Source organism: Bison bison, unplaced genomic scaffold (genome assembly GCF_000754665.1).
Source record: "Bison bison bison isolate TAMUID 2011002044 unplaced genomic scaffold, Bison_UMD1.0 scf7180017864291, whole genome shotgun sequence".
NCBI classification, from domain to species: Eukaryota; Metazoa; Chordata; class Mammalia; order Artiodactyla; family Bovidae; genus Bison; species Bison bison.
In genome coordinates this window covers 2,541,831-2,561,971 of record NW_011494863.1, presented here as the reverse complement: position 1 = coordinate 2,561,971, position 20,141 = coordinate 2,541,831, and the positions used below count along the sequence as shown (strand labels likewise).

Here is a 20,141-nt window from a genome sequence, read left to right as displayed (position 1 = left end):
GAGGGATTCCACCAGGAATGTTACCTCCCCCTCCCCCTTTTCCTGGTGGAATCCCTCTACCCCCTCCATTTCCTGGAGGCCCTGGCATTCCTCCACCTCTCCCTTTTGGAGTTCCTGCAGCCCCAGTTCTGCCATTTGGATTAACCCCAAAGAAACTTTACAAGCCAGAGGTGCAGCTCCGGAGGCCAAACTGGTCCAAGGTGAGAATTTCTGTCCATCTCTTCATTAGTAGATTAAAAAAAAAACAACCCTTCAGCTTCCTACTTTGTGTTTTGTGCATGATTGGTCTCCCCTTTCTTATGGTTCACGTCTGTGTGTCTTCAAGTTCCACTCATGCATATATTTATTCAGCAGGTAATAGATGTATCCTGCATGCCAGATATCACTTGGGAGAGTTCTTGGAGCCTGTACTCTGCTAGAAAACCTAAACTTATCCTACAGTTAATATTTTTTGCCCTTTTCACTGAGGATATGAGTGCCATGATACTGCACAGTTTGATAATAGTCATTTCACTGATCTGCAAGGTACTGATAATTTTACTGATCCAAAAGTCATAGATTTATGGATACAGCCCCCTACCACCTCTGCCCACCCAGTAAATGAGTTACACAGGATATGATTGCACAGGTAAGGTATGTGTTTGAGACCCTTGTGATTCTACATCAGTCCTTTGCTTTTGGAAACCAAGTGAAAATAAAGGAACTTAGGGATTTGTTCGTAAAATGAATGAATTTGGTACATTTAGCCACATTGGTGGGGAAAGTGTAATGTAAAGCAAGGGAAGATGTAAAATAAAGCCTTATTGCTTCTAAAAGTAGAGGATTTGGGGTTAGAAGGAGGATAAGCAGCATATCTGAGTCTAGTTTCTGAATAAACACCAATAAACACACAAGCTGGAATCATCATCTGGTCCACCACAAAGAGCATAGCTGTTCTCTGCGTCCCAGGTTAGTCTTACTCTAGTAAGATGTTGACAGTACCAGCCAGCTGCCGCTTTTGCATTTCAGTCAGTTTTCTAGGATGGGAAGTACAGAGCTCAGCTTAGTAACTCTTAACACCTGCCTGTGTCTACAGTTTGTCGCTGAGGACCTTTCCCAGGACTGCTTCTGGACAAAGGTGAAGGAGGACCGATTTGAGAACAGTGAACTTTTCGCCAAACTTACCAGTACCTTTTCTGCCCAGACCAAGAGTGAGTCCTTTCCTCTTTCTGGCAAAGGGCCAGACTTAAGACTAGGGGCCAGACTAGGACTTAGAAGGTTCATTAAGGTGGTCTCCCATTTCTTTCCCTTCCCTGGTTGAGGACTGGGGGGTCCTATTCAGAAGAAAGTAAGTTTGGTTTTGTATTCTGGGGATGCTGGAGTTGGCAAAGAGAACTATTGCCTATAGGTGTTTTATCCCCCAGTTTTTGTGCATGTAGGTATTTTATGTCAGTGGAGCATGTGGGGATGTGAGATTAACATCACAGAGCTCAGGCTGGGCCCATCTTGAAAGGGTTCTGGCACTGCCTTTAAGGTGCCACCCTCAAACCTATATACGTAGTTGATCAGAGTTGGGCAGAGTCCTTAGTATTAGTAGGTCCAGTGGCTGAGCAACTGTCTTTGTACAATAACAGAGAACCATACATGATCCCTTTTTTTTTTTCATTTCTTTCCAATATCTGATGCTTTCTCCTTCCTGGCCATTTGCTCCTGCAGCTTCAAAAGGTAAGAGTACCGAAGAGCCATGTAGTTGAGTCTCTTGAATATTAGAGAAAACAGTGAAACAGATGTAAAGGAGTTTCTCTTTGAAAAGTAAGACTAGAAACCGGGACTCATTTCTCTTTTGCTAGTTTTTTTAAGAGTCCAGAAGGACCAGTAACTCATGTTAACTGACAAGGATGAAAATTATTTTAAATCAAAGCTACCATATACTTGTTCTTTCTTTGGAAAGTGAGGGACAGCTTAAATAATAATGCTGTTACTTCACATTTGTGTTGTGTTTTACAAATTTGAAAGTTCTTGAGCATATTTTACCCTGTTAAACCTGCAAAGAAACCTTATGAGATAGGCAGGGTGTATGTCATCTCCATTCCATAGTGTTCAGACTGATTAGTTAAGTAGCTTGCCAAAGGTTGTATGACCAGATCCAGGGATCCTGACTTTTGGTCTGGCTTTTCATATAAATTCTTGCTTTTCATCTTCACCTTCGTATCTTCCCTTTTATTTTAGAAGAGCTGATCTCTTTTGGCCTCTTCTTTCTTCACTTCCTAATTTTTGTGGTTTCATGCTGTTTTGTGATGGGGCATTGTAGTTATTTCCCTAGAGGGATGCAGTATTTGAAAAATACTGTTATGCCTAATGACAGAACCTAATAATTTTGTATTTCCAACTTCTACCAGCTTTTTTGTTTATTTAGAGGTTTATTTTGATCCTGGTGATAACAATTGAGTGCAACTTTAGAGCATTCCCCTTCACCAGTCAGAGCATTCCCCTTCACCAGTAAATAAGCATTTTTAAAGACAATTACTACCTTTTTCCTTAAGTGATCTGATGAGACTAGGCTCCACTTTGTTCTACCAGGAAACCTAATGGAGAGAGTACCCTGGTGCCTAGTGATGAGGATTCGGTGCTTTCACTGCAGAGGCCCAAGTTTGGTCCCTGGTTGGGGCCTCATCCCACATGCTACATGGCATACCTCTGTTAATTGTTCAGTCATGTCCAACTCTTTGCTACCCCATGGACCGTAGCCTGCCAGGCTCCTCTGTCCATGGGATTCTCCAGGCAGAATACTGGAGTGGGCAGCCATTCACTTCTCTGGGGGAAATTTCTGACCCAGAGATTGAACCCAGGTCCCTTCTTTGCAGGCAGATTTTTTATCATCTGAGCCCCCAGGAAAGCATGGCAGGGCCAAAACAAAAACGAAAACCCAAAACAACCCATGCTGCTGGCAGCCCTTAGGTATATGTGTGTATCTGGGAGTCAAAGATCACAGTGCTTAGGCCTGTCTTGCTGCCCTAGCATTCAGGGCAAAATTGTCTTTTCCTGTAAGAGATTTATCACCTTCTGAACTAAAGTTCAGCCCAGAAAATTACTTCCACCCTCTTGGTTAAAAATGCTGTGATAAGGATTTGTACTACTCTAGAATATCAACAAAGACTGGTTGGTTGACAATGAAAATCAACATCAAATTTGCTAATTTGTAAGTTCACAGACTCTACAATCTCTGTCACTTTCTTTCTGGTAGCTTCCCTGAGTGCCACTGCAAATGAAAGGATTCCTTTTCCTCCCTGCTCCGTCACCATCCTTCTTTTATTCTGTACATTTGTATTGCTGTTGATTGCAGCAGACTTTTCTTCAGTTTAGTGGTTTTCCTCGGCATTACATTCCCACTATGAATTGGTATATAATGTTTTTTAAATACCTAAGCAAGACCTTACTCATCTTTTATTATTTTTCAATAGTGTAACCAAACTTTTCAGTGTTCCTTTAGTCTCAGTTTCTGCCCTGGAAACTACTTTGTAGTCACTGATGATTCTAACTTCCTGACAGCTTTGGCTTCCCCACCCCCTTAAATTATTCTTAGAAATAGCTGTATCTTAATCTGAGAAGAATAAGTATGACTTAGTCAATTTAGTGTCAGTTTTGATTTTCATGCAGTAATAATCATCATTAATAGTTTGTTGTTACTTTGACTAAGGACAGTTCTACTTAGTCTTTAAATATCTTTATAGTTAGGACTTTCAGGTGTTAAATTGTCACCCTGTCTTAATTTCCCATTCTTTTTTATTAGGAAGCACTAGAGAGGGTTGGAGAAGGCAATGGCAACCCACTCCAGTACTCTTGCCTGGAAAATCCCATGGACAGAGGAGCCTGGTAGGCTGCAGTCCATGGGGTTGTGAAGAGTCGGACACGACTGAGCGACTTCACTTTGACTTTCACTTTCATGCATTGGAGAAGGAAATGGCAACCCACTCCAGTGTTCTTGCCTGGAGAATCCCAGGGACGGCAGAGCCTGGTGGGCTGCTGTCTATGGGGTCACACAGAGTCGGACATGACTGAAGTGACTTAGCAGCAGCAGCAGCAGAGAGAATAGTCTTGAAAATTATTAAAACATGAGCAGTTTTCTAAACAGCCTAAATTTTGATCACTTTAAGAAATTCCTGGGAGAGATATTTTTTTCCTGCCAAACAAGTACTTGTAGTTTACCCAACTCTTAATAGTTATCTGTAGCACTCCCAGCAATGAAACTTTCCTACTTGTCATCAACCACACTAGATCTCTATGTTTCCAATTATCTTCCTACCCAAAACAAATACTTCTTCCTTTAAAAATTATTTCTTCTTTGGATTTTCAGTGTTTCACTGACTTTGATTTTTTTTTTTCCTTCTACATTTTCTTGCTTTCCTTCCCTTTGACTTATTCTGCACATCTGTGGTGATATAAGCAGTATTTGAATGTCAGGGCTGGTTCTAATGTGTGTTTCTTGGGGACAGGATAGTTGCTTTGACATCCAAGTAGCCGGTGGAGGTGCTGTATGTGGACCCAGTGCCTCAGCATGCACTGTGATCCAGGGACCTCACCTGCTCTGCCTTTCCTCAGCAGTTTTGAGCCTCCCTTTCTTGGTGCTGTGGTTGGCAAACTTAATACAGACTCTTCCCAGGAACCCCATTTCTTTCAACCTGGCCCCCCAAAAACATTTTAGTAAAAAAGACTAGGATTCTTAGAGTTTAGGTTTTCATCAGGTAAAGAATTTCAAGCTATAGAAACTTCAGAGGTGAGGACTCAGAGGAACTAGAGTCCTCAGTGTGAAGGCAAGGTTTCTGGTTCTTTGAGCATCTCTAGCATGACATTGCAGAATACCTTCATTCTTAATCCTTTTTTCAAGTAGGTAACCAGTTTCAGTAACCAAGTCTCTCATTCACAGTCTTAATATTGATGCTATAATTAAATGATAGGTAAATACTCAGTAGTAGTAGTAGTGTTAGTCACTCAGTTGTGGCTGATTCTTTGCGACCCCATGGACTGTAGCCTGCCAGGTTCCTCTCTGTCCAAGGCATTCTCCAGTCAAGAATACTGGAGTGGGTAGCCATTCCCTGCTCCAGGGGATCTTCCTGACTCAGGGATCAAATCCCAGTCTCTCGCATTGCAGGCAGATTCTTTACCGTCTCAGTCACCATTACCACTCTATTTCATCTTCCAGATGAAGAAGTAGAGATATTGGTTAAATAATTTTTTCAAGGCTCTATGGTAACTGCCAGAGGCAGGATTCAGACTCTAGACTGGGACTCCAAAGTCCTGCTCTAGCCCCCTGCTTTCCAGATGTGTATGTTCCTGCTCTTAAGAGCTTCAGAAGGCTGAGATCCACATCAAAGCTTGAAGAGGGGAATGTGCTGGCTTCTGCTACCACCTCGTTCATCATGGCACCAGTATTCTTGAATTGGAAGTGACTCTTATGAATACAAAAAAGGAGCAACATTCGATTAGGGAAAGTAAGATATCAGATATTTAGGGTTGAAGAAGAGAAGCCATTTTCTGATTACAGTATATTCAACTCTAGTCACACTAATCCAGCTGGAGAAGTACAGCATGCGTGTCTAGTACAGTAGATGTCTTGCTTAGATGATTTCAGCCCAGCAGTTGCCAGTCTTGATGAGGAAGTCATTTGGACACAAGGTTTTCATAATATTACATTGTTTCCTCTCTCACTTGCTAAATACAACTCTCTGCTGTTTGTTAAGTGTGGCTGTATTCCTCTTACATTTTAGTGATAGCTGAAACCTCTCTTATAGTGACTGGCTCCTCCAGGAATGACCATTAAAAGACAACATCCACCTCACTCTTGACATCTGCCTCTTGTAGTCAGAGGTCTCCAGCCATTGCTTCATTAAGGTTCAGGAAGATGTGTGCTGTTAACTAAGACAAGAGCTAAGAGAGAGGAAGTGTCCCCAAATTGATACTGCTGCTGCTGCTGCTGCTGCTGCTAAGTTGCTTTAGTCATTGTCCAACTCTGTGCGACCCCAGAGACGGCAGCCCACCAGGCTCCACCGTCCCTGGGATTCTCCAGGCAAGAACACGAGTGGGTTGCCATTTCCTTCTCCAATGCAAGCAAGTGAAAAGTGAAAGTGAAGTTGCTCAGTTGACAGAATCCTGTATGGATTTTTCTCCTAAGGATTATTCTTTTGTTTCTGATCTCCTGCTTTCTGTAAATCAGGGATTTACTTAGTTGATTTATTCCTTGACAGAGAATATTTTGAATTTTGATTTGATAGTGCTACAAAACATCTAGTACTTTTTCACTCTCTCACTTCCTTCGGGTGATCAGCAAGGAATCTTTTATTATAGTTTCTTTATTGAATCTACTTCTTGAATTCCTAAGAACATGTTCAGTAGTTAAATTTTATTCTTTTTCATCTTTTCTTTGGGAACATTTTCATCACCGTGGTAGCCTCAGGTCATTATTTGTATATACAAGGTAACTAGTTTTAGTTTTTCATTCTGCTTTTCTTCTCTTACTCTCTTGTAGATAATCATGTTCCCATTAGAAGTATAGCCTCTTAAAATGTAGGCTGGTAAGTGAAAACTGATGTTCTGAGTACAGTGATGTTTTTCTTTTTAGGTTTATTTCTTCCTTCCAAAAAAACTTCTGGAGTTACAAGATCCACAGGCTAATCATCCTTAGTAGGTGTGCGGTGGACAATATGTGGCATCAGCCCTCGCCCTGTTAAAGTGTGAGGTGCATTTCCAGAATAGTGAGCATCAGAGCAGTTCTACAAGTGGTTAGTGACAGTAATTTTGAAAAAGCTCTTAATTTTGAAATTAAGATGCTGACAAAAAGCTGAGGATTTCATAAATAACAGTATTCTAATTAGGGTTTGACTATGTGAGTCCGGATTCCTAGGTTTGTGCTGTAGTATAGGTCGGAACTGTTGATAACAAGTGGTGGGTTCATCGGTCTGCTGCTCTTCCAGAGCCTGCTTGCTTCAGGCTGCAGGCTGTGTCAGGTGCCTGAGTTGGGGACGCAACCCCATCTTTCCCTAAAGGGGCCTCAGGGTCTGTTCCCTGTGAGCCTCTTCTGTCCACTAGGTGGCACCCACCCAGTCGGATCTTTATCAGAAAACATTCTAGTGAATCTTTACAGCCTCTGGAACTTTAACCTCTAGATACAAGGTTTTCTAAGAGCTCATCATGCTCTGCCTTACTCAGTGAGTCTTTCCACAGAAAGGTATCTTGTTTCATGAATTCCCTACCCTCTCAGGAGTATAGGATTAGGACCAGAAGTGCTGTTCAAGTGAACATTTGTCTTTTAATTGCTAATTTGTCTTGGATTTTGAGCAGGGTCAGACTGTTAGCCCAGAGCAGTTGGGAAGTTCTGTAATATCAGATAATACTCCCCTGTGATTTAAAGACATAAATCTACCTGTATCACCTAGGGTCATAAGGACTCCTGCCTGTGGAATAAGCACTACACCTTCTCTGGGTTGTGACCGTCCATCATCAGTAGTGTAAAAGAACCACAGCACATACGCACTGTACTCCAAACCTTGCCGTCACTGTTTGCCTTGAACCCACTGAATCTAATATTGTGTCATTTATGTTGGTTTATGTCACCCACCACAGGAAGTCCCAGAATCCCAGGCTGTCCTTATCTCTCATACTCGAATCCCTATCAGGTTCTGTGTGTCTCCTCTTCCGCCTCCTCCTCCCATCTCATCTGAGCTTTTGACATGCGTCCACTGTGCCCTCTGGAATTCATGGCCCATTGCTAACAGAATCTCCTGTGTCATCAACTTTACTCTGTTGCTCTAACAGCAGCTTGGCTTTCCTTCAACACTGCTTTCCCTCTTGCCCTCGCATGTGTTGTTTCCTTCCTCTCACACTCCTCAGCCCAGTGTATAGGATCGATGTCCCCTTTGTTCTTCGTTGCCACTTTCAGATCAGTCCATCTTTTTCTTTCCTAAAAACCCATAATTTTGAATCTCATTACATGGAATCATAATCACCCAGTTTCTCTCTTTGCTGTCATCTACTAACACCCCAAGTTATCCCTCCTCTGCAGTACTCCAGGACTCCTTCTGTCTTAATTCTTAGCAGTTTCCACACAGAAGGGTCATGACCCTGTCAGTATTCTGGCCTCACATTTCCTTACATTCTTCTTTTCCAGTGATCTGTACTCCACCCCATCTCACCCATCTGAAGTACACCATCATCACCAGAACTGCAGCCCCTCTGCAATCTCAATTTCAAACTACCCACCTTCTTTTTCTTTTTTTTTCTTGTGTAAGATACAATTCCGGAGAAGGCAGTGGCACCCCACTCCAGTACTTTGCCTAGAGAATCACATGGATGGAGGAGCCTGGTAGGCTGCAGTCCATGGGGTCGCTAAGAGTCGGACACAACTAAGCGACTTCACTTTCACTTTTCACTTTCATGCATTGGAGAAGGAAATGGCAACCCACTCCAGTGTTCTTGCCTGGAGAATCCCAGGGACAGGGGAGACTAGTGGCTGCCGTCTGTGGGATCACACAGAGTCGGACACGACTGAAGTGACTTAGCAGTAGCAGTAGCAGTAAGATACAATTCATGTCCCAAAATATATATATGTATCCATCAGTGTAGTAAAAACTAGATAGAAAGCTAAGTGAAGAGAGATTGAAGCATAGGAAGAGCATAAAATAAAATGCTGAAGTAGTTTGGTTTTAGAGAACCCAAGATATGGTCCCCAAATTAAAAACAGGGTTCTGTGGATATAAGTTTAGAAACAGAAAAAGGATTGAGAGGGTGTTTCCTAATAGCACCACCTTCCATCTTTTTACCTCACTGTCTTTGGTACCCTAACCCCAGCAATCTTCCAACCCCACTAGGAAAGAAAGTGAAAGTGAAGTCACTCAGTTGTGTCGGACTCTTTGTGACCCCGTGGACTGTAGCCTACCACGCTCCTCCATCCATGGGCTTTTCTAGGCAAGAGTACTGGAGTGGGTTGCTGTTTCCTTCTCCAGAGGATCTTCCCGACCCAGGCATCGAACCCTGCTCTCTCGCATTGTAGGCAGATGCTTTACCATCTGAGCCACCAGGGAAGTCCTGAACCCACTAGGAAGCCACTTCATTTATCCTTCTTTTTTCACCATCCCTCACCTCCTAGAAGATTTCACTCTCCTCAGGTAAAATTATCATCAAAATTATAATAATCCTTCCCTCTTTCTCTCATTTCATCATGCTTGGTTGGCAGGATCACAGTCCTGGTTGATTGCGTCTCTCCATCCTGCACCTGTAGCTGTATAAGCAAACACACTGGAGAAAAGGATGCAACCTGCTCTCCTTGATACGCTTTACTTGCTTGGCTCTCAGAACAGCACAGTCTCTTTCTCCTGCCTCACTGGCTGTTCTTTTTCCTTCCTCTCCTTTGCTCAATTTGCAATGTTGCTTGGCCTTACTAGGCAATCAGATATTAAACATTTCTAGTCCATTCAGTTCCCTACTCTCCTACTTCACTGAAAAAGTTGAAACAATCAGAAGTTACACAGACTCCCACCATTCCTTTTACCTACTTTCTGTGTCTTCCTCTGTGACTGTGTTCCTGTCTAAAGCCAGTTTCTGGTCTAACATGATATCCTCACTTCAACAAATGTATAGAACACACTGAAAGTATAAATTCTCCTTCTCACCTCTCAGAGTGACCAGCCAGGTACCTTTCATATGTATATGTTATTCTAATAAAGGAATAGGCAAAATTCTTTTCTTCTTTAGTTCAGAGAAGAAAATGTGGGAACTTTTCAAATAGAACCTTACTGGAAAATTAAGGGGCAGAGGAATTAAAAGATAACATTATAGAAATATGAGGGAATATACATATTTTTAATGAGATGTGTATATCCCATTTGGTATATACTACTCTGTATTTTGTGTGACATGTTTCAGCATCTCTTGATATCATTAGCTACAGATCTACCTCATTATTTTTCTTTTTTTTAATTTATAAGTTGATTTATAATGCTGTGTTTCTGGTCTACAGCAAAGTGATTCAGTTATACATATATATATATGGTTTTTTTCATATTCTACCTCATTATTTCTAATGGATGGTTGAATTCTGTCAGATAAAATAGTACAAGATGATCCTTTATTGAGAATTTAAATTACTAATTTTTATATAACAGGCAATGCTGCTAGAAACATTTTCTATTTATCCCTGCATACTTGTATTTCTGCATAGTAAATTATTAAAAATAAAATTTCTGGACCCAAATTACTAGGTGTAGAATTGTACCACTTTATACTTCCTTCCAAACTGGCTAATTTCTGATAAGGCAAAAGTGTTAACTCGTTATCTGATCACTAATGAGATTGAACCAAAGGTTATCTTTCCTACCTTGACTCTTTCCTCACCTGTAAAATGAGATAGATAAAGATACCTTTTAGCTCTAAACTTATGGTTCTCATACTGTACTTTTCTTTTTTTCTTGGATAAGCTTTCTTTGGTGCTGTCTACATCTCACTCTTGTTTTGACAGCCTTTCAATTTCTTGTGTGGTTTGCTTGTTTTGTCCTGAGTTATGCTTCTTATTTCATACAGTGGGGCCAGGCGTTAGGAGTTGCTCCTTGCTTACAACAGGTATTTGGGGATAGAAAGCTAAACTGGTGTAAAACTTTAACACTTATGCATGAAGGCTGCTGATACAGATTCCACAGAAGACTTACTCGTGGAGATTTGAGGAAGGATGTCATCAGATAAAGCTAATTAACTTTAATTCCTTCTCAACTAGAGGAATTTGATATGTTTTATCTGCAGTGTGCGCTTTTCCTTTTTCGCCACCAGATGGCACATGGAACTCTTCTATTTTAGCTGTGTCATTGTTACGTCTGGTAGTGATGCAGTCACGTTAGAGAGCGGCAACCTCTGTTGTATTCAAATACGCTCTGCCTGGTATGCTGCCCTCTACCGGTCAGGAAATTCACTTGGAGGACTGTAAGTAAAAATGAAGACAGGAAGCTGTAGCTTGCCCTTTAAGAAAAGGATCTTGTCGCATTGCCGCTTATATTCCTGGAGGAGCAATGTTACTGTTCTCTGGGGACCCAGAGGCTGGAGAATGTTTTTGGTTTTGTTTTCGTTTTAGTCTGATAGCTTCATGAAAACAGCCTTCCTTTCAGAGACTTAAAGAAAGGCTTATATTGATATGTTACCATTTTGGTAGTTCATTATATGTATATATTTGTAACCCCATTATATACACATTCATAATATCATCTTTGTCCTAGTTTCTACTAAATAGGTACTTCAAGCATGTAATAGAACTACCCCCTGATTATTTACTGATCATTTCCCAGAGATACTGTACTGAATTAATTTACTTCAGGGAATTCCCCTAGCCTGCCTTGGGTAGAATTTGCTGGTGCAAAAAGGTTTTTGTATATAGTCAACCCTTCTGTCATTTATTAACTTCTGATTATCTTAAAATAATCCCAGTGTTAGAGCTTCTCTCTAGCTATTCAGACTTTAGTGTGTGCCTCTGTTACTATTCTAGACACACAGAGTGCAACTGTAGCTTTTAAACTCAAGGTCCCATCTCCCATTGCCTACAGATTCCAGATTTGATTGCTGACAAAATGTCCTTTTGTGTGGCACTGTCTGAGACTTAAGCCATCCTGTATGGAATGAATATTGCTTTAGCTCCTATCATCTTAGTGCAGTTAGTCCCTATCTTTGAATATCTGTTTCTCCCAGTAATTCCCAAACTTGAGTGCATATAAAGATTACGTGAGGATGTAAATACCTGGGCTCTATACCTGCAGAGATTCTGAGTTATGGGGACTGTAGAAGGGTATGTTTTTAACAAGCTCCTCATATAATTTTGTTATAGATACATTAATATGGCTCAATCCATTACCTCAGTGTTTATTTCTTTTTCCATTTTCTGCTCACTGTCTTCCATTCTCTGCCATAGTCTGAAAGCTGCCTTTTACTTCTTCTGGTAATAACATTTTTGATGTCTCTGTCAGAGTGAATATTGTACAATTACCCTTGTTTTTATGGAGGTCATGCAGATTAGTTAGGAAACAGTATGACATTTTCTATTAACTGCTACCACACTTGCTTTTACAAACTTCTTTTCTTGCTGTCTTCCCAGCCAGATCTCAACAGGCATCTTAGAAGGGAAGGCTCTCAAGAAGTTCTCTGGAGTCAGTGAAGTAGCTGGGAGCACTGAGAAACTGACTGGCCTGGAGAGGGTGGATGGAGGGCAGGTGCTGAGTGCTCTCTCAGCCCATACGGCAGAGGTGGAGTTGTGAGGGGCTGGAAGGGGTCTAGCTCATGATGGAAGGATGTTGCATCTGACTGGGAATAACTCTTACTCACGTTTGGTTATTCTCTCACCATGGACACCTGGAGTCGGTAGAGATTGGAGATGTGTTTAGTAAGAGGAACAGGGTCTCAGGGAAGTGTCAGAGCAGAGCTGGGCTTTGGGCGGGTTTTGCAGAAGAGCGATTGGTGCTCTTGGGCTTCTTACTGGAGCCTGGCACTGGTGCCTCAAGAGAAAAGCACTGTTCGGAGGATCCCCTGTAGTCCTTAGGAGTCATTGGGTCTGAACTTGGTTTTCTGCTGGTAGGAGACAAATGTCCCTCCAAACATAAGGGCATACTAGTTTTCAGGGAGTACCAAGGGTGTCTTCACTATAGAATGTTTCTTCTGGGGCTTTCATTTCTGCTTCTGTATTACCTCATTTTCTATGCAAACAATATAGGTACTTCAGAAGTCAAGATGATATTTTTAAAAGTCTCATTCCCTTCCTAGTATTCATCCATCCCAACGTTCTCTGTCCCTGGCTGAATTGCACAGCTTGTGGGATCCTAGTTGTCTGAGCAGGGATTGAAACTGGGCCACGGCAGTGAAAGCACTGAGTCCTGACCTCTGGACTGCCAGGGAACTCCCAAGAAATAGCCATTTTATTAGTTTCTTTAAGTGTTTTTGAAAACTGCCTTTGTAGCACATACTAATACAGATTTTTATCTTCTCTCCCTTTACCAAAAGTGCTATCTGTACTCTTCTATACCTTGCTCCTGTATCCTGGAGATTTTTCTTATTAGTGCGTAGAGATCTTTCTCATTTAGAAAAATTATAAATTTAAAACTTTTTAGTTGTCACTTTTATAATAAAACGCTACAGTAAGACAGAAATATGTACAGTAATGAAGTAATCCGTCCGTTTTTGGAAACAGTCCCTGCAGTGACCCATTTGATCTCACTGCATCTTAGTGTGCCCATGTGTTATTTTGTTCTCCCTGCTTTTCTTGCGTAAATTTGTGTAACAACTAAACAGTTACCTACCCACACCAACTCTGAAGACACAACAGTTTATATTATAGCCTTACAGCCAATATGGTGTGGGGAAGAGAGACTTGAGAATTTCTGGAGAATTTCGGCTATGGGCCCTCCAGACCTCCATCTACTTCATTGGAGCAGGAGCAGAGCTTTGTGTCACTAGCCATGAAAGGGCATGGCCTTCCTATGTAGTTTTTGTTCTGGAGAAAATTCCCGTAGAACTTAATATCCTGTAACTGTCCCATTTTATGACTCTGGCCCATCGCCTTTGGAGCAACATGGAAGAATGCTCATGATAGAGTGTTATGTGGGAAAAAGCAGGAAACAGTCATATACAACCCTTATTGCAATTGTGTTTTATGGGGAAAAAAATGCAGAAATAAAAGTCTGAAAGGAAATATACCAGAATACTGTAATAGATTTTGTTAGGGTGCTGGGTTTTTTTCATTTCAACTTTTCTATACTATGGTCAACTTATTTTTATAATAGGAGACAAAAGGGTTAAAAAGGAAATTTGCTAGTGGCCAGGATGTGTGAAAATGAGGTTTCTAGAAGTATTTGGACCTAATAAATGAATCCTTGCAAAGACATTGGAGCTCTATCATCCAGTTCTGTGGAGTAGGTAACAGCATTTTTTACTTCATTCTCCCTGGTAATCCTAGCCTGCTTCTCTTTGAAAAGTCAGACTACAACTTTTAAATGACTGTTCTTTTGTGCACTCCCCTGGGTAAGGGAACCCCAGAACCCGAGTCAACAGAAGGGCATTGGTAGCCCCTCATCTGCAAGATGGGATGGCCATTCTCTCCCAATCCCACAGTGATTTCAGCTCTGTTTTAAAAGTTGTGATTTGTTTCTCTTGGATCTGTTAGATGAGAAGATTAGACACTCTTCTGTCTGCCTGTCTGTGTGTTTAAATTTCTTCTTTGCGAGAAAAACTGCTCAAATCCTTCCAAATCCCCCTTTTCCTATTTGGCTTGCTTTCCTCCTGCTCTGCTTGCATTTTTCTTTTCAGCCATGGGGTGTGCGCAGTTGAGCCATTTTGGCTCAGGTTCCACATTGTGAGGTCAGAGACCGGGGATTGGAGGAGACTATCAGGTGACTTTCTGTAACTGATGACGGTCCTGTCCCCATCCCCACCCCTTCTCCCCCCTCTTCCCCACCCTATCCTGGCTTCCACCTTAGGAACAAAGAAAGGAAAAAAACAGCAGTGTGACGAAAACCAGCAGCTGCATCTGCAGATTCAGGCTGGGGGCTGGGTGTTTATTCCATCTGTTCTCTTTGTTATACTTTTACCCCGTTACTTCCCCTCCCAAAACCCAAAATAAAATGGAGGATATTTCTAGGATCCTTTGTTACAGAGAATGGCTTAGAAGTCTGCAGTTTACTCTGTATTTAGGTTGAGGGTGGTGGTAAGAGGGGGTGAGGCTGGGCAAAGACTAAAACTGCTCCCAGCACCTAGAAAAAGATGAAGCTATTTTATCTTCTCATTCCATCTTATCCCAGAATATGTATTTAATGTCAGATACTGTGACAGAGGCTTATCATCTATTCTTTCTGATTATTGAAACAATGCTGCCAAATAGGTATCATCTTCATTTTATAACTGACAGATATGCATATGTCCTTTGTTTACTGAGAGCTCATAGCAAGTAAATACCAAGCCAGGATTTTACCCCAGGTGTTTTGGGTTCTGAAATTTAGCATTACTGACAGGAGGGGCAAGAAGGCAGGAATGTCAGAAAAAGCTGAGGCGCCCATTCCTGGGTACCATCCTGGCCCTGTGCCAGTGCTCTTCACCTTTCATCGTGACCAGTGTCCTGATTTCTTTAACAAATGACTCTCAAGAGAGAAAAGGAGATGGAAGGGAACATACAGGTTAAAAGAGAGTATAAAAATATGTCAACCCCTTATTTAGGTCCTGATTCATTTTTTTAAGAAAGGAGAAGTTTTTATTCCTAGTACCTTAATTTGATGCCTTTTCTCCTGCCCTCTCGCCCTCCTGTTCCCTTGCATAAACCTGTCCTACCCTTTTGCTGACTTGCTTGGGACAGTGCCCATCCTTCGAGCCCCTATCCACCCACATTTCTGAAGCTGCTCTGGTTGTTAGCACTCCCTTACTGAGTCACTGTCCTGGGTGTGCTGGGAAAGTATCTGTGAGAAGCTCAATGACTGTATTATTGTCTGAATGAGCAGATTGCTTGTAAAGTGCCCAGATTCTGAACACTGCTTTTCTGCCACCCTTTCATACTTCTTTGTGCCCCCTTCTTGCTAACTCTCAGCACTAGGTTCTTATAGATTTGGAATTCTATCTGGCCTCGTTCTTGACCTTCAGGTTTATCCATTTCTGCGAGTTTGCTTCATTCTTCTTTACAGCTTGCACATCTGTGACTATCCATTTCTGTGTGATTTAGCAGATGGGTATTTGTTTTGGCTAAGAGGTCAGTGATAGAAATTTGGTTACCTTTGGGCAGGGATAAACAGCTGTTCGACTGGCATGCTGTTTATCTGTCTCCCCACTATCCTCCCCACAGTGGTGTATACCTCTGAGTGACTTTGAGGGTGCTCAATTTCCCTCATATCACAGTGAAGGGGAATGTAAAGTAGAAATCCTGCCCACGGGCACCTTACATTAGCACATGATAGGCTTCTCTTGCTCTGTCCTCTTCCCAGAATCAAAGAGTTCTTGTAGAGCTTTGGAGACATAGTTTGTTGTATGCCAGGTAGACTTGGTGATGCCATAGCTGTGTTATCCTCACAGAAAGCCTGTTATTGTTTCCTAGAGATCTAACACAGTATTCTAATCTTTCAGATATGCTGAAGAGACCTACGCCTCTTCTATAAAGACCCAATTTTTTTTTTTTTTTCCGAGAGAACTGCAGTGGTACCAGAGTCCATTTTTTTAAAAAACTTCCTATTATGAGTCTGTGCTCATGTGTGTTGTATGTATTGCTGTTATCTCACTTTATGGACATTGGATAAACTCACATGTTTGTGCTGCCTCATTTAAGTAGTGAAAACCATTGGTGCCTTGGCTCCATGGATTTCTCAACATACTTCTGCTTTTCCCATCTTTCTCATGTGCTGTCCTTTAGTCATAAAGTATTCAGTTTACTCAAAGGAGCTGTAGCATAAGATTATGGAGGGTGTTCCCCATAGAATAGGGACAGATGCCTCAGGCTTCATCCTGGGCAGAGCATGTAGTGTGTGGTCCTGAGTCAGTGAGTGAGAATTAAGGATAGGTGGAGTTGTTTTATACATCAGCCTGAATCTTTCATCCCTTCAGGTGTAACTGGCTTTAGAGCCAGTCTTGTGCTCTCAGCAGTATTTCCCCCAAATCCTTTTTCCTACCCCGCTTAGTCACTCCCACCTGCGACTCTTGGGAACTTAGTTGCCAGGATGTCAGGCAACTCACCACTCCTCCGTTTCCTGTTTGTAGTCTTCATTGAGAGAAGTCCACAGCAGGAATTCCTGGGGAAGTGATGGCTATAGTTAGTTGGACTCCGGGGGCCATTAGCTCATCCTGAAGTTGGGGAATACTGCACGGAGATGGACCTCCCTTCCATTCTGAGGGCTCTTAGGAACCATTACTAATCATAACCAAATAACAACTGGGACTTGGGCTGCTGACCTTGTGACTTGACTCTGCTCTGTCTTTAGAAACTGAGAATTATTTTCCCTTCTTAGCCTCAATTTCTACTCTCCAAAAGTTAGAATTCAATATAGATATCAAGATTCATGACAAAATTAGCTTGGACTCTGTAGGATTGATTGTTTTGACATATGCAAAAATAGTGATAAAAGAAAAATAGGGTCCCTGAATTGGACAGCAGGGGGTGCCCTTTCCCTTCGCTTTATTGCCTGGCACTCCCTGCTGCATTCAGCCATTTTAGACAGATTGTTTTTGCTCCCAGCTAACTCCATTTTGTGTTTGTGACGCAGAAAAAAAAAAGAATTCTGCAAGGGAGGAGCCTGGCTGGGGGAGGGAGGGAGCAGGCTGAGGCAGGGCTTCAGATCTTTACTCAGCACTTGCTCATCAGAGACTTACCTTGCTGCAGGCTGCCTGCATGCTGAGCAATAGATGCTCAAGTCCCTGCCAGCTGAGCAAAGAACAGTGATGCCTGGCTGCTGGACACCAACTAGCCGTGGCAGGGTGCTGGCTTTGAGATGGCAGGCAGTACATCCCCTTTGGCTTATCAAGAATCTTAAGCCTGGGTTTCAGTGGTTTTACTGCAGAGATGTTTAGGCTGGGTATCCTCAATTAAAGAATCAGCTAAGAAGAAAAGATACCCTTTTCGCTCACTTGTCTGAGGAGAATCAGATTCTCTGGTGACTCTAGAGAAACAGTGTGACTTAAAAAAAACACTTTTATTTTTGAAAATGTAACCCCTCTCCCCACACATGTTTGATACATATGTACACATGTATGTACACACACACATATATGAAGAGAATAGTATGAATACCTGTCTCCATCACCCAGTTTGAAAACTTAACTCATGGCTAGTCTTGTTTCATGTACCTGCATCAGCCTCCTCCTCACCACTCCAGTTATTCTAAAGCATATTCTCATTAGTCATATCATTTAATATCCTTAGTTGAGAATGTGTATCAAAAAATAAGAACTTTTTAAGAAAGAGAATCATATTTCCACATCTGAAAAATTCTTTAATTAATCAACACATATCCACTCAGTGTTGTTAAAGTAGTATTTTAAGTTCATTTGAATTAGAGCCAGACAAAATCTACATTGCAATTTGTTGGTGTCTCTAGGTTTCCTCTCTAGCTGGCTTTGTCTGTTTTCTCATCTTGCAATGTGTGTATGGACTTCATTTCTTAAGGAGTGAGGGAGGCTCTCTCAGATTGGGACTGAGGAGGTTCAGAGCCGAACGTGTCTTCCTCACACAGCAGAGCCTCCCATCGTTTGGATTTCCCCAGAGGTGCTGGCAGAGGAAGTGAAGGCGCAGTGCTCTGCAGCCCGCAGAGGGAGAGGGGCGGAGGCTTTTACTAGGACAGTGGCTTGTGACTCCTGACATGATAGTCTGTTACCTACCCAAAGTCTTCAGAGAAGTTCACAGGTTGCTCTCAACAGAGAACATGGTTGAAGTGGACCATGCTCTTTCTGGGGAATTAAAGGAGAGGTTTTAAGCTTTGGGACACCAAATTTACCTGCTCTGTAATAGCTGCATCCCACAGTGATCCCAGATCACTTTATCTCCCAGACACTTCTTTTCTACTTCATTGTAGTCTTTCTCCCTGATCAGACTTAATTAGTTAGGAATACTTCATAGACTGCTCTACAGAAAGAAAAAAATACTGTTGTGTAGGGGGTGGGCATGTGTGAAAATTCTTCTGCAGCTTCAGGATGATAGCATCCCTATGACCTTGTCAGAGATAACCCCAGAGGCGGGCCTAGATGCAGATGATGAGATGAAATCTCTTGACTCCTGATGCTCTTTTTCCCCTTTGGAAATGGGTCAGTGACTCTGACTTTCAGCAGCCACAGCAGGCAGTCTGTTCCCTTGCTTTGGGCAAGAGCACAGGTTACAGAAGGGACGTTTTAGGAGCTGACTTCTTGGCAGGGCTGGCAGGGCACTCAAAAAGTCTGGTCCTTGGAGACTAGGTTGGCTGAGCGCCTGGTTTGGAAGCTGTAGTACCCATTAGCCAAAGTGCTAAGAATCTTCTAGAGGTCAAGTTTGCAGCAGCTAGACCCTGGCACTAACACGCTTTCTCCTGGAGTCTCCTGAGTGATAAAGGGTGTCTCTTCTGCTGTTGTCAGCAGAGAAGCACATCCATTTGCAAATAAGATTCTCTTCCTTCCCTCTCTGCTGAAGTGCTGTCTGTATCCATTTCTGTGTTTGTCCCACATGAATTTTACACAATTCTCTAGATTGAAATTAGCTTTTGATGTCATTTTTCGTTTGAGACATGAGGACTTTGTTCTAGGTTTCCCATCCTTGATGTGGCAAAAATAGGGGCTGGAGTCATTGAGAAGGTTGTACGATACTGTCATGCTTGTATCCTGAATTAATGCATCATTCCTATAACAGTGCTGAGATGGCAACTAATTGGAGTATTCTGTGGGTTTTACATTTTGACTGTATCTTTCCTGTTGGTTGTCAGTGGATCTCTACCTCTCTCAGGGCCAGCTATCCAAGGATGTGAAAATGTTATAGGTGGTGTCCGGACCCATGCTTATCTAGCATTTTTCACAGTTCCCTGGTGGATGACAGTTTTAAACATTTAGACATTTACATTGTCTCAGTACATTAACAAATGGAGCCATTTAAATTTGTCTACATTCCTCTGTAGTCTTTGCTTACACTGTATATATATGTTTATATTGTTGTAATCAGAAGTGTGTGTGTCTGTCTTTTGCTCTAGCTTGAAGTGTATAGATCATATATGTATGGTTTGATGAATTTTCACGAAATTAAAAATGAAATTTTAATCTGTGTAATTGACACCCAGTCAAGAAACAGAATGTTACTAAGACTTGGGAAACTCATCTTACCCATTTCCAGCTACAAATGATATCTTACTCCTCCCTCCTTGACTCAGAGTAACCACCGCCCTGACTCCTCACAGCATAGATGCCTTTTAGGTGGCTCTTGTTAGCCACAACCTATTTAGTAATGTTTTTAGTGTTTGCTCATTCTTACAGTACACATTAATAAGTGCCTTCAGAATTGCTAAGTCATAACACTTTGAAGCACGTGTATAACCAGAGTTCAGTATTTGGTTACATCAAGCCTATTTGATTCTTTTTATTAGGTAATTCTCAAATTCATCTTATTTCTGTCTCCATCCCTACTATAACCTTGGGTCATACTTTATTTCTTACCTGAATATTAA

General features: G+C 41.8%; 1 protein-coding gene across 1 annotated transcript in view; it reads left to right on the top strand.

The window, feature by feature from the left end:
• Positions 1 to 20,141, top strand: part of DIAPH1 (diaphanous-related formin 1) — a 112,482-nt gene that overhangs the window by 45,227 nt on the left and 47,114 nt on the right. The window contains exons 17-19 of the mRNA XM_010850642.1: positions 4 to 200; positions 1,076 to 1,190; positions 1,696 to 1,704. Coding sequence (XP_010848944.1) covers positions 4 to 200; positions 1,076 to 1,190; positions 1,696 to 1,704 — 321 coding nt within the window. The remainder of the gene's footprint in view (positions 1 to 3; positions 201 to 1,075; positions 1,191 to 1,695; positions 1,705 to 20,141) is intronic.